The 15025-nt window shown below is 30.8% G+C and overlaps 1 protein-coding gene across 1 annotated transcript; it reads right to left on the bottom strand.

Moving 5' to 3' along the window:
* Positions 1-2965: 2965 nt before the first annotated feature.
* Positions 2966-9379, bottom strand: LOC132759915 (uncharacterized). Its single transcript, XM_060751790.1, has 5 exons — positions 9185-9379; positions 6742-7830; positions 5550-5757; positions 4681-5072; positions 2966-3805 (listed from the first exon to the last, which is right to left on the bottom strand). The coding sequence occupies exons 2-5, from the start codon at positions 7798-7800 to the stop codon at positions 3575-3577; spliced, it is 1890 nt and encodes a 629-aa protein (XP_060607773.1). The 5' UTR covers positions 7801-7830; positions 9185-9379; the 3' UTR covers positions 2966-3574.
* Between the last annotated feature and the right edge of the window lie 5646 nt (positions 9380-15025).

Consider the following 15025-nt stretch of genomic DNA (forward strand, 5'->3'; position numbering starts at 1 on the left):
ATACTTTTTGGCTGAGTACTGACCCTTGAATAAAAGCACGTTTTGCCCTGTTAGTAATTTTCGGGCATCCTGCTTCGCAGTAGCTGCATCATGCAATTGGCTTTCATAAGGCTCTCGTTTATTCAAGGCTATAACTTGAAGAGGCAACAACAAAATGACACATTTCAGCACATGAAATGGCTTAATTATACTCATACTCAATTATAAGACTTCTATATAAAAGAAGTACACATTAAGTACTTCTTTTTAAAATATTAATGACCCCGAATTAATAGTTAATACCAAAATCAATAATATTATCTTTCTCGTTATTACAAAGTCAAAAAACAAAGTAATTTGCGAATATCTGATCATTAATTTTATTGTATAGATTCTTTGTCGTGTGGTTTTTGGAAAGCACATAAGATAAACGCTTACCTAAATAAAAATAAAAAGACCCCTCTGTCATTAAATGGAAACATTGCTTTTGTAAATGTTATGGTCTTGTTGAATATCGATTAAAGGAGAGCTTTCACTTACTGATAAAGTCCATAAATAGTCCATGAATCAAACCGGGCAAGATATATTGTCGAACAAAATATCTCATATTTTCGTTCAATTACTGTGAAACATTGTTAAGAGATTACAAAATTAGATCTTAATTACAATGTAATTTGCATTGAAATATTTTATCTTGAAAGTTAATCTGTATTTGAATTGTACAAAATAACTATAGCCGGATTCTCACGTAGGAGATTGTTCACTGTTCACATATCTTTTAAAGAAAACAACTTTCAATAGCCTGTCAGGTGTGGTTTACAAAAACAAAACTAAATATGTTCTTTGAGCATGCCAATCAATACTTTGTCATATGTTTTTTTCTTTTGTACTCAACGTCAAATGTTTTTTTTCTTTTGTAGTCAAATGATGAAATCCTTAATTAAGTGTCAAAAGCAAGTAAAAGTCTAACAAATATTATATCATATATTTGTGACGGTTTCTGAAACTTAATATGCTTTTGTAAGTGAATGATTTATTAATGAATGAAAAAGATTGCGTTGAGATTGTCCAACTTAAAGTAATACAAATGATACAGAACTACTAGTGTTTTGTTAAATTTATGCTGATATTGTTTATCTACCTGATTTTGTGTGCTCTTGTTTAAACTGAATGTATTAGATGTTGTGAATGTATTAGATGTTGTAATTGTTCACAAATTATCTTTGCTGAAATATAAACACTTATCAATTACGTCTTTATTCAAAATGTAAAAATGTTGTTCGTACCCTGTATATTTATAAAATTTCTATACATTTGAACCACCTCCAAAAAAAATCAACTTGCATATACTTAAGCTAGAAAAAAAAAATGTTAAACCGTCTTATTATGCGTTTACCAAAAAAGAAACAACTAAATATTAATCAAAGCAAAATTTGTTTCTTATGTTCCTAATTATAGGACAAGAAATCGGTTTAAATGTTATTATGTAACAATGGTTGGTTAATCGAATGTCCAGTAAAATTTCGATTGCTTTATGGAGAGCTCACGTCAAATAATTTTTAGTCTCCTTCAATGTAAACTAAATTGTTAATTATCTTTTTATATTATCTAAAATATCTGCAATCTCATTAGTCAAATCAGCCTGATAGTCATCTGCTAACTATTATTTCGTTAAAGAAGTGAAAGAGAGATGAATAAATAAAGAAAATTAGTCTTCTAAAATATTTTGAATAAAAGGAACTTAATTATGTAAAACTACCTATCAGAGTTTCATCACACAGTTGTAATTGCATGACTATTTCATGTTGAACGTCATATTGATATCTCTGACGGCTACTTAAATGGGACAGAGCAATCAATAATAAAGTTATAGCCAGTTAAATATATAAATTGACCTTAAGAATAAAGATCATTTATGACTCGCATCTTCAAAACTTTACTTGATTGCTTTTCTTGGTTCGAGCCTTACTAGAACAATGATTAGATATTCTTTCAATGCTATATGGACTGTGTTGTGATTTCAAATAACAACAACAACATCATCATCATCATCAGCAGCAGCAGCAGCAACAACAAACACAAAAAAACACAACAAACGTTTATTACAAATTCTGTGTAGATGGATTTGCAGGGTAAAAACTACCTATGAAGTATTCCGATAATAATGTTAAAGACACGTGTTTCGAACAAATTAAGTATGAAAAGCAAGATCAACAAGGAAGGTGGCATTCAATGAAGGCATGTGTGCATGTGTGTTTAGGATTAAGACCTCAGTGGAGCACCTATATGTCATCGCTAAGAAACATAATTACATAATTTAGACGTTCCACAATATGTTACTTAACATCTTGTTCTAAAGATAAACGTGCCCTGATTATATTGTTAATCAAGAAAATGTAATTATTGTGACAGAAGCAAATGAAAGAAGGTGTTGGTTGAATTGAAAGGTACTAATGAACAAAACATCTGTCTGAAAAAGAAAAAAAAACAAGAGGCTGATCTTGAATTCACCCAATATTAAATCAAAAGAAAAAAGTTATTTATGGAATCAGTTATAAATGATTTGAATGGGTAATTGGTAGCGGAAACGATCTTGCTAAAACATGTGTTGCAATAAAATAGTTTTCGGTATAACAATTAAAAAAAAAAAAAAAAAAAAAAACAGAAAAAAACATTAAGTTGATCTAACATAATTCTATCTTAATCCGATGTTTAGTTACATTGAAAAAGGAATAGGTTCCATTGATATTAACTGAATTGGTTTTTGTTTGCAAAAAATGTTTTGTGAAATATCAATTACAAAAAAAATCAAAAAAATCAATGAACATGTGTCAAGATTGATAAAATTTGTATATTTTGAAATTAAAGTCATCACAGCACATATATTGAGGTAAGCCCTCAAAGTGTCGTTTTAAAACAAAAGTTCAAAAATAAATTTAGCAACTTTAAAGCAAGGGTGACCTCTGTTAGACTTCAAATTTGAAGCCCATATATCAATGTGTTATAAATTGCTCGTAAAAGTATGTGTGCTTCAGACAATTTCCAGTAGAGCCGTATCTTTACATTAACCTCCAACCATGGGAAAATGTATATTTTTTCTACAAGAGTATACCTACAAGCACTTAGATAAGTTTTATGTTAAATTGTTTAATAGATCATGTGTTTAAAATCATATTAATGGATAATTAAGATGTCTTTTTTCGTTTATATCGCTTCTGAGGTGTAAATTGATCAACATGTTCTGCGAGGAAAGGTCAATTATAGATTCAGACATATCTATTTTAATCATAATATTATTGTGAAACAAATTATTGCAATTGATATCCTGCTCTCACAATCTAACGATTACTGACATAATATGGGGTAACATGTTCGTGAACGGAGTAAGTTTCTATATACGAAGGCAGACATCTAAACCACTATAGGACGCGACGAATTATATGTTATATAGTAAAAACATGGCATTTGTAAAGAACTATAATATCTTTACATGCTTTTGTTTTTGGTATTTGAGCCATGTTCTAATTAAATGTACAGGTAAATGTTACAAAGACGAGCAAAGATATAATAGTTACATTGTATACAAAGACAGACATTACTGCTCCAGCTTGCACTTTTTATCACGTAGATAGTTTGCGAGTTCTAAGCACACACTATTATCTTTCCCTTTAAGAATGTCAACATCAGTATCAAAATAATCTGATAAATGTCCACTCCTTAGAGTTGTCTTCAAATCTCTCAATGTTTCAACAAGGCAAACATCACGGTTGTTATGATGCCAGAACTCTGGAGACGTATGTCGTTCACATGACCAAAGTAACTGCGTCTGAAACAATATTACAAATTAGAAATTAAATAAGCAATAAAAGAAATACGTGTACATTATGTTGAAATTAAAATTATGGTATGCTGAAAAGGATTTAAGGTATATTGAAAGTATATTTATACAGACAATATATATGCCAGTCAAACTTCTAAAAAAAATAGATCAAGAAAGGGCATTAAAAATCGTTATTATATCGTTTAAAGTATTATTGAAATTGTAACGTATGAAGACACTTCTTTTGACATTTGCCAGTCTATAAATGTGCACGGCAGCTGAACATTTGTGAAACAATTTTCATTTAAATCAAAGAATTCCATTGCAGGCATATTATGCCTTAGAAACAAATATTTGCTTTTTCTTCTTTAGAAAGTGCAACCAAAGTTTTATATCGTTTACATAATGGATTTAGAGTATGTTAAAGGCTTATCACCCATGACTGAAGGCCTTAATATGAAATTATTTGTCATTAAAGTAGCAGAATGTAAACAGAATAGTATTTTGACTTCAATACAAAATATTTTAACCCTATAACTGTATTTATTGCAAAAACAAAAACACAAAAAGGTTAAGGGAATCGGCCAATGATTAACTTCTTGGAAATCATATCAGGACACCAAAATCTTTTGAGAAATTAAAATACGCACATTTTTTTATCCCAGAATGGGCCTTTAAGTTACACTTTATTTGTTATATAAAATTTGTCACCAGCAATGCTGTCGTTTATAAATAATGGTTGTATCAGAAAGAACATAAGGATCGTTTAAGATGGATATTGGTGACATGTATTGCTAGCTCGTTTGTGAAACAATATACTTTTCAAATGAAATCCAATTTTCAATAAAATATCTTGATAACAATCTTTAAAGTGTCGTCACCTTTAAGATATGAGAAGACAATTCTCGAAGTCCGCTTGTCGAACATGATTTACAACTTTGCATGTACTTCTTTAACATCTTGTAAACAATTTTCCTACACCCGTTTCCCTCGTCCAATCGTGAGAAAAGGGTCCTTTCCGCTTTTGAGTACGAAACAGCCCAAAATACATCTTTCTTAGGTACCAGGTGAGTTCCAGTTTCCTTCACATCACTTATGAGCGATTCACTAAACGCTTGTTTTGTTTCACGGCGTGGCCATTTTTCTATCGGAATACTGCAAGGCAAAGATATCGTTATGTCAACACTAATATCATGCTGAATCTCATATCGCTTTGGTGGATGGATGGTCAGCGTCAAAGCAGGTCCATGGGCGTGCCTACTAAGATCTACATCTGAAAAGGCAATTTTGAAACTAATCATATAGGAAAGTAACTTGGCCGTAATGAGTATGTGTGTCTATTTTTTGAGGATGAGTATGATTTTATAAATCTCCAATTTATAAGAAGAAGCTAACATTTTGCATTCATTATTGTATATATATATTTATATCTCGATGTGAAGGAATGAATTAGACGTCATAAAGTGCATTTTCGACGGATGAAAATGTGAGAGTTTGGCATTTAATCATTTAAGCGTCTTATCCGGTATATACTGTATTAAATATGATGCTACAACACATTTAAGTCGCACTCAATTACAAGAAGATAAAATTTCATAGTTATTATAGCTGATGTAAAATTTACAAGAATTTGGAAATTGATTCTGAAATCTCTTTAAAAAGTAAAAGTTTTTTCATTGTGCATTGATCTTCAAAAATAATCTGCATATTGCACATGTATGATAGACCCTGATAAAGTACAAATACTTACAATTCAAACCTAAATTATCTTTTGCAGTTTTGATCTTTTGATGTAAATCACATCGAATCTCCCTTGGGACAAGATCATTTCCATGTAATAGTTCGCCTGGTACTTTGTCACAAGTGGTGGATACTATAGCGTAACCATTCGGGGCCTTGACAGCCGCTTCTGTTTTACTTAGTTCACATTTAACATTCATGTTTGTGGCATACTCGCTCTGACAAAAGTTCGTATAAAATGATGTAATAATTGGCAAGTTTTTTTCTAAATTTAGCATATATGCACTTAGAATGGATCATTTGGTTTCAAATAATGAATAAACGTTGCAAACAAAAATGAATAATACTGCTTACAGTTTTCTGTAATAAATTATCTTGGCATACTTATTCCTTCAAGATATACTATACTCAAACTTGATATCAGAAAATACTGATAATTGATACACAGTCACTTGGTAATTATAATATAAACATGTTTTGACTTCATACAATGTTGATATATTTAAAATTCTACTCATAAAGTTGGTCACAATATGAATATATAGTGTCATTACAAAAAGTTTTATACTAAAGGATGAAATTTATTTAACCTTAAATAGGAAACACCGCTTCCTATACCTAGTTTTTCATTCTTTTATTCAAAGTGTACATATTCAGTAAAAATTTCATAGATTTTAATAAATTTCTGTGATTACATTATTTTACTCAAAGATGACAAAGATGAGCATAGTATATCTTTAAGCATTTCTCGCTGCATATTTCTTCATTTAATACAAAAATATCAAGCAATCCACTATGGTATAGTGCAACAAGACTTAATCTAAAGGATGTTTCATTTTTTGCTACAGTGGGCAGAATGTAACTGACATTTCATTTGATTTATTTAAACTTGAATTTGAACTCAATAAAGCGAATATAAAAAAGTCTTTGTTTTTTTACCTCGAAGGGCATTAGTCATCGCAATTGTTATATATATATGTTCCTAAGATAAAACAGACAAAAATAAGGAACAATGGGTTGAAGAACTGTCTCGGAGAATGTATAGGTGGGCTTAATATGTTATACATATTTTTGACAAATTGCTCAATATAATATTAACAAATTTCATGAAATTAAGTGTAGCATTAAGATAGCGTACACAATCCTCGTGTATATGTTACGTTAACAGTAATTTTATAAAATATCATAAAATTTGAACTTACTTCACCATAGGTGTAGTGTATAGATTTGCCGCGACTGACCTTTACATCTTGTTGTTCTAATTTTAAACAAATATTGGTATCGAATTCGTCTGGTTTTCCGATTTTTGTGTTCACCGGGAAACTACCAGCCTTTCTGTGGTTCGGGCAATATATATCGCCTCCTTTTTGGCCATTTACATGTTTCATTATTTTAGCTAATGTGTCATTTACAAGTTCAACGGATATTTTCTTTTCATCTTTGTCAATATCTACCTTTTGAGCATAATATTCGTCAATAACTTTCTTCCTTTCAATCCTTTGCAATGCAAATTGCTGTTGTGTTTCAAAATTTCCAGACTCTACCTTAGCTGTTGTTTGACTTGGTTCAGATTTTCTTGTTTGCTCTATATTATGTTTGCATCTGATTTGTCCATGTGTTGCGCATTTTTCACTAGTCGGATCAATTTCATGTTTATCCCGTTGATGTTTAGACAACTCACTTGCATTTGTAAAGACTTTCAAACAATGAATACATTTTTCTCCATTGGGACTTTTTGCGTTGCAAGTCACCTTGACTGAGTGATTAAAATCCTTCTCGTCGATTTTATCCTTGTCTTTCGTGTGCTGCGTTAAATGACGACCAAATGGACATCGTATTGGACAGAAGACACAGCTAAATGTTTGTGTGTTTTGCTGATGATTGTTTTGAAATGAAATATCTTTTGTTGACTGGTTGCCTTTATGTTTGTCTTTGTGATGTTGTTTCAGCTTATATGGAGCAGAAAACTGTCTTTCACAAGAAGAACATTTAACACGCTTGGTTTGTTTGAAGTATGGCTTTCTAAACTTTGATTTATGTGCATTGCTTCTTTGGTTTTGTTTGGTTCTGTATTTATCTCTGCTACGCTTCTTTCGGAAAGTAAACCTTTTAGTACGTTTATTAGATGAATGCTTTCTGGAAGAAACTGTATTAAACGATCTGCTAGCATTTCGTGGTCTCCTTGATTTAGCACGTACTGACTTAGTTTTTCTGTCATTTACCTGTTTTGTTGCCTTATGTTTCGTATTTAGACAGCCCATTATCTCGTTGACAATGTCGTCTTTTTCTGTCTGTGAAAAAAGGTATTAACAACGTAAATAACAAATATACTGTAAAGTAAACTTGTCAAAGAAATTAACGCTGAATATAAGTTACACGTTGCAAGAAGCGCTTGACTTCAGCCTTTATGAAGTATGAATTTCTACAGACAGCGCAACCAAATACCTGAGATCTGAGTTTGAGCATATATAATTTCTATATAACCTCAGACCCTGACCGTTTGACATTATATATACAAAAAAAGTACTAGTAATCTCGGGTTCAGTTTACCGTCACGAAAATTAGTAAGTTAACCTTAACTTCATTATGTAATTTATATTTTGTTTAATCAAAGCTATCAAATTAAACGATTGATGTTCGGCTTACCGATAGATCTATAAAAAATAACCTTTATTGGTTTCTAGATATCATCTTTCCGCCATATTCAGTCATATTTATGACTGTAAATCAAGTGACAAATATTAAAGCATTATTCATGTGAACTAGAAATACGTACACACTGCACTTTATCTAAGATTTTAATTTTGCGGTCAGGGTATGGTTCACAAATTTTGATATTTCATGTCCCAACGTAAAGGAACTCCACTGATGTCTTAAGCCTCAAAACGTACATTTTGGTTTATACATAATTTATCTAAGTTCTATTGTGTAGGAAGCTATAATGTTATAGATACACCTTCGAATCCGTTCCTGGAGCCATCCAGTACTGAGCGATGATTGCAAACTTTTTGCTTAAGAAAACAACGACTAGCTACTGACGGGGTTTGAACCCATGCGGCAAGCGATAATCAAATAATAAATTTTGAACTTTTTACATAAATCAGCTGGGTCACGTAAAACAGTAAGTAAAGCAAAAGTATATAATTATGACACATACTCGCAAATTAATTAAAAAAATCGTATTCTTATGCCATTCTTTATGTACTGGTCTAGACTTACATCAAATGAAATATTAATAAAAAAAATGTTTCCAGTCCCGTCATCTAATAAAAGCCGCAGTGAAGTCTCCTTAATTGTATTGCACAAAAAATTTTGTACACATATTGCTTTACAAAGATTAACATTAACGTTGCAAGCAGATAAGATTTTCATTGAAAACGTGTAAGATGTAAGTCCTCACAATATAAATGCTTAAAAAATCATGGTCCTGATAAGGAAATCGTACATTTTTCAATTTTGTTTACAATAGCGATAGGTAAAGCGTAAATCAATGCTTTGATAAAAACGACTCTAATTTCATGAACAAAACAGCAGATATTAACTACATGTACATGCATATAAAAGTTTTAACATGATAATAAACAAAATAACATGTTATCTGTTTACATGTAACCACTTTGATTTAAAAACATTTAAAAAACTTACCTTTTTCAAGTCCTATGCATAAATATGTTATCACTATTTCAACAAAGGTATAAAAGCATTGTTAGTCTTGTGACAATTAGTCATATTGGGTTTACCAGTCACGCACAGTGACTCTACTGTTAACGCACATGGTAGTAGGTGTAACGCAAAGGAAAGAGTAAGTTGGGTAACATGTCTTGCCTACTTTAAAACTGTTCCTGTGTTCCAGAGTTTTTAATTAACAAAACTGAAAATAATTAACAAAATTATGGTGGTTCTTAAGCAACACTACTCTAGTAAAACTATGCTTGATAAAACAAATGCGTAAAATATCTTTAAACAAACGCAAAAAACACCAACATTAATTAAAGCTTTCAGTGAAACAGAACATTTTTAAAAGCAAAACTTTTATCAAAAAAGAGATAAGTATTTAAATAAGATGCTAGACATGATTACAAAGTACAATTATCTGAAGTATCATTTATTTTAACAAATAAGAAAACTGGAAAAAACATTGTTTTCATATATACCATTCTTAGGAAGAAAGAAGAAAATAATAATAAATATATGACAAGTTCCTAATAAATTCTAAGTTCAAAACGAAAATAATCATGAAAACCCATGTGCTAGACTATTAAATCTACTCACATATGATGTAGGTGTTGATAATGAACAAATAGTTGAAATAAGAAGTAAACCCACGAATAAATAAGAAAACTTTTAGAAAAAAACAAGGGAAATTCAAAGATTAAATGAAAGATAATACTGGAAATACGGACACTATATTCATAAACCTTGTCATCTTATTTTGATGTGGTAGTTTGAAGTAAATATTTTAAGAAATAAAGAGGTTTCAATAATGATAATAACAAGAAAAAAGCTCAGAGGGGACATAATTCTGGAAATAGCCAAGCTAGAGTATCGAATCTTCTCATACATGATTTATGTTATAAGAAGAAACATTTACTCGAAGTTTGAGGTAGTTTCCTTAAAAAAGAAAGAAGTTCTAGAAAACAAACATGTTTTCATGATTTATCCATGTTCAAGGATAATAATTCTAATAATATAGTAGCTAGAATAATGAACCTTGCCACATATAATGTGGGTGATAATAAGATATATATCTTTGTAGTTTGAAGCAGATACATTAGAAAATAAAAAATAAAGTTATTTCTAAAAAAAACATTTCTTCGTGAAAATTCTAAGTTAAAGGGGGTTTTTCTGATAATTTCCTGCTAATCTTGTCACATATTATGTGGTTGATGATCTGCAGTATACTATAATTGATTTAACTTTTGTATTATATGTTTTGCATTTATATAGACGAGGAGTTTAGAGGTCAAGTCTACAAATAAAGATTTTGTTCTGTTCTGTTTTGTTCAGAAACATATATTTCAAAAATAAAATAAATACTTTAAGAAATAAAGAAGTTATAGTGAAAAAGGTGCCACTGTCTTAAAATATTAATCAGAAATATAAACGCAGTAGGACAGCTCTCAATATACTCCATTTAAGCAAGCGTAAAATGATGTGCATAAGCTCCATACTGTCATCTATCTATACGTTAAGTTTTATGTACTATAAGAATTATCACAAATAGTGTTTAATTTGTTATATTCGCTAATCATACGTATTTACATCATATAGCCTTCATTTGTCTCCCTGTGATAAAATATTATTTTCTGGTTAGCTAACGGATTTAACATTTTTGAGGCGCTTAAAACTAAAGCATCTTGTCGTGATGAACCTCTAAGCATGAAGACTTTCCACATAAATTTACTAAATGGTGAGTAACACACAACGAACTAAGAATGACACGAGATTATGTACTGAATGCTTATTTGATTAGAAATGGTATGTTACAACTCTGCAGACTAAAGCAGAGAAACTTTATGGTGCATAAGTTTTATTTTCATACTAGAAAACATTATAAGAAATTGTTTTATAAGCAGTGATGAAATGTTTTAATCGATGTTCTATATGCCTTGATAAACACTTATAACTTACTTTTTATAGTGTATGAGACATTTCCAGGCTGTTGACTGCGAGCTACAAGTCATCATGAATTTTCTCAGTATTTAACTAACATATTTTATTCAGTCACCATCTACCTTTGAGAAAGATATCGCCCAAAACAAATCTTTCTTTTGTACAAAGTCTATACCAGCTTCATTTTAAATCTTCATTTATATGACTCATGTCAAGCGCTTGCTGCATAACACACCCAAAAGATAAGGTTATACCTATATTAACGTTGTGCTTTACTTGTAAACAAATGTCATTTTCAATATCGGCCCATGATATACTTTAGAAATATGTAATTCTTAAAGTTTTGATAAATGTAAGACTGCTTGCCATAATGATTTGATTTTTGTTTTGTGATCATTTTTTAAGTTAAACGATAAGTAATAAGTAAAGTAAATATAAATCGTAGCGAATTACTGAAACTTACGAAACCTCCAAACAATCAATCAGTCTCAGGTAATATTGCCAACATTTTTCTAATAAATAAACCTTTGTCAAGGTATGACAGTTTAATAAAAAAAAATGCATGAAATAGAACGGTATCATCGAATATTTCTCAGCATGACTTCAACAAGTAAATTTTGATGCCTGTCAAATATTGAAAAAATACAATAGCATATATATTTACGTGTTATATGGATAATGATTTAAGTAAAAGGTCCCTAATGAGGAAAATTGTTTATTTACAAAGGCAAGGGGTGGGAATTAAGCTAGACCAAAGAACATTCTTAATTTTTGCATGATTAAAGAAAAAAATGGATCTCATAACCCAACTGTCACTTAAAGTGAAATCTATTAAGAAAGGTTCTATGAACACAATTGTTTAAGTAACTGACATAATTCTCGTTGATGAATATCTTCCAACTAAATATTTTATGTGAAATGAAAGAATGTGTTGCGAAATAATGATATTAGAATATTGAAGAACTAAACTTTCTATAACTTTCATATCTCGTCAAGATATATTTGTTTAAATACTTTTATTAAAACGTTTATTAAAAAAGGAAGAATGTAATGTCTGTGTCATCTAAATAATCTATTTTTAATCTTAAAAATCACGTCACTGTTATCTATATTGGAAAATACTCAAATAACCGGTAACCATGGATCAGATAAGAAAAATTTGAAAAGGTTTCGTATGGTGGCTGATTAAAGCCATTAAAATTTTCGGGTTTTCGCTACTACAAAATATACGAAATAACAAAAATATGAATTTCTTTCACTTTGTTATATTACATATCATGGTGGCTGATTTGTGCCATGTCGTAATTTTGCTCCACAGGGTGCCAAACAAAAACACGAAAATATGACAATTTTTATACATGACGCATATCAACCATCTACATTTTATTGCATTTACGTGGCGAATGGCGGAAGGTTGGAAAAATTAGGGGAAAATATGACTTTTAAAACGCAATGTTGAGAAACACGATGATACGATACAGGTGTGCTATTTATACGTGAAAACGGTCTTTTTATATATCATATATATACATATATATTCTTTTCTAATTGATATTTCCGCTCCTTTTATGATTTTTTGTTTGTTTTCATATTATTACCTACTTAAACCATTCAATGTTTTTTTTCAAAATCAATATTGAAATCGGCATTGAATTGTTTAAGGAAGTTTGTTTGTTTGATTGGGTTCTACGTCACACCGACACGTACTGGTCATATGGCGACGTTCCAGCTTTACTGATGGAGGAAACCCTCAGGTGTCTTTCCGTGCATTATTTCAGACACGAACGGGCACCTGAGAAGAACCACCGGCGTTCCGTAAGCTTGCTGGATAGCCTTCTCACATGAAATAATCCAAAGTCCCTGTCGGGATTCGAACCAACAGCAGTGTGAGGCAAGTGTGTGAAGTCAACGACCTTAACAACTCGGCCACGGACGAAGTGCTACTGATTATTTCCGACGGTTTTTTATGTTTGTACTATCCTTAGTTTCTTGAGGCTGCTATGCTGCTAGGTTGCCAACTTCACGCAGTTAGGCTGCCAACTTCACGAATATGAATTTTACCCCATTCATATTCTGCGAAATTACGTTGCCTTAAGGAGAACTCATTTATATAAAAGGAGTCAAAATTGCGTAATCTTAAAGCTTATACAAGTGTGCGGGACCGATGTAAACATTAAAATAAAGTCTGATTTGTAAGCTTTGATTCTTGAAAAAATAAATACTTGAATAATAACGAAATATATCAAAGTAATATTATAATTGCTTGTGTTTATGATATTAGCGTTAATATTGTGCCGAACATAAAAAGCCTGATACGAAAAAAAATCTCCGTTATTTTGACTTGTTAGAATTTATAGTACCAGTCTTAGAGGCATATATTGGCTTTTTGACACCAGTATGATGTTTTGAATTGTAGAAATTCACCAGGTCTGAGTTTTAAGAAACCATTGTAATTTCAGTTTTTTATCATGCAACTGTCATGGAAATTGCCCGATCACACTTACCTGATAATCGTACGTGTTTTTGCATTTTGTGGCAAAAGAAGCAAAACATGCGATTTGGAGTAAATCAGCCACCATTGTTTTAATAGATTTATAGTCTTCCAAAACAAAAATTCCGGTATGAGATATGTTACAAAAATAGAACTGTTCTGACGTTTATCTATATGCAAAGAAGGCTAGCATTTTGCATTTGGATTAAAACCTTCATGACGGGACAGGCACATTGAGATATATAAACATCTGTGAGTATTTGTTAGATAAGTTATTTTAAACAGTAAACAAAGTAGTTCATTACATGTTATATATCATTTCATCAATATAATAATTGCGTGTTCAATGAAATGAAATTAGTCGAAGGCAACAGAAGACTTTCATTTTTGATTTTACAAAGGAAAAAAAAACATGTCTTTTATACTTTGTGGTACTTTGTTGATGCTGTTCAAAATTATACTGTCTAGTTCGTTTTAAAAGAAACCGGGTTTATATGCAAAATTTATATATTCTTAATAATTGACATTGTTACAATGGCCCCACTTTTGCTTTGTATCGTAATGCAGCTACTGCTAGAGCTCGCAATACAAAGTGTAACAAAAACTAATTTTAACGGAAATATACATTTTTACCTGAAAAATAAAGTATATTTACCATTTGTCGTCGAGTGAAGTCAAATTTAAAATACTGTTTTCTCGAATTTTATGAAGTAACGAGTGTTTTGTTTTGGGCTTTACTCCGAGAACAATTGAAATTAAAATCCGATGCATCTTTAATCTTTTTATTCTCGTACTTAACATTCTTTAGATGTCAAAAGGAAAATGAAAGTGCCTTTAATGCCTTGATAAAAATAGCTGCCGGTTTCTTTTTGCCGCGCCAGTTTTTGGCAAATTCAACCCCTATTTTTACGCGCTTTAAAAAAATGAAAACTATCTTAAATTGTCATATTTACTAAAAGGTTTAAAAGTTAATATGTTTTGTTTTTTTCTATCTTTAATACTTTTTTGTAAAAATGCATTGAAAGTTTGCATTTGCCATGGCAAAGTGTGTTTTGCCATGGCATTTCGGCATTTAATAATTTGCTATGGCAAATTAGAATTGCCATGGCAAGATTTTTCCTACTTTTGCCATGGCAAATTTGCCATGGCAATTATTTTTTTAAAACATCACAAAACATTCTTAAACTTATCCTATGACATGTTATTGGTGCTATTGTTATGTTTTTATTGCAATCTCTATTTTTTTTCATTTTGCCATGGCAAATTTTTGCCATAGAAATGCCATGGCAAATTTCTACCATGGCAAATTTGCCATGGCAATTCCATGGCAAAAATTTGCCATGGCAATTCAATGGCAAAAATTTGCCATGGCAAGTCCATGG

This window comes from Ruditapes philippinarum, unplaced genomic scaffold (genome assembly GCF_026571515.1).
Source record: "Ruditapes philippinarum isolate M1 unplaced genomic scaffold, ASM2657151v2 ctg9167_1_1_1_1, whole genome shotgun sequence".
Lineage (NCBI taxonomy): Eukaryota > Metazoa > Mollusca > Bivalvia > Venerida > Veneridae > Ruditapes > Ruditapes philippinarum.

Excerpts from the sequence above, each read along its gene's own strand:
- LOC132759915 (XM_060751790.1), bottom strand. The coding sequence starts at position 7,800 with ATGGGCTGTCTAAATACGAAACATAAGGCAACAAAACAGGTAAATGAC. Across the intron at positions 5,073-5,549 it reads AGATAATTTAGGTTTGAATT|ATGTAGATCTTAGTAGGCAC; the intron begins GTAAGTATTTGT and ends TTGCCTTTTCAG. Across the intron at positions 3,806-4,680 it reads TGTCTTCTCATATCTTAAAG|ACGCAGTTACTTTGGTCATG; the intron begins GTGACGACACTT and ends ATATTGTTTCAG.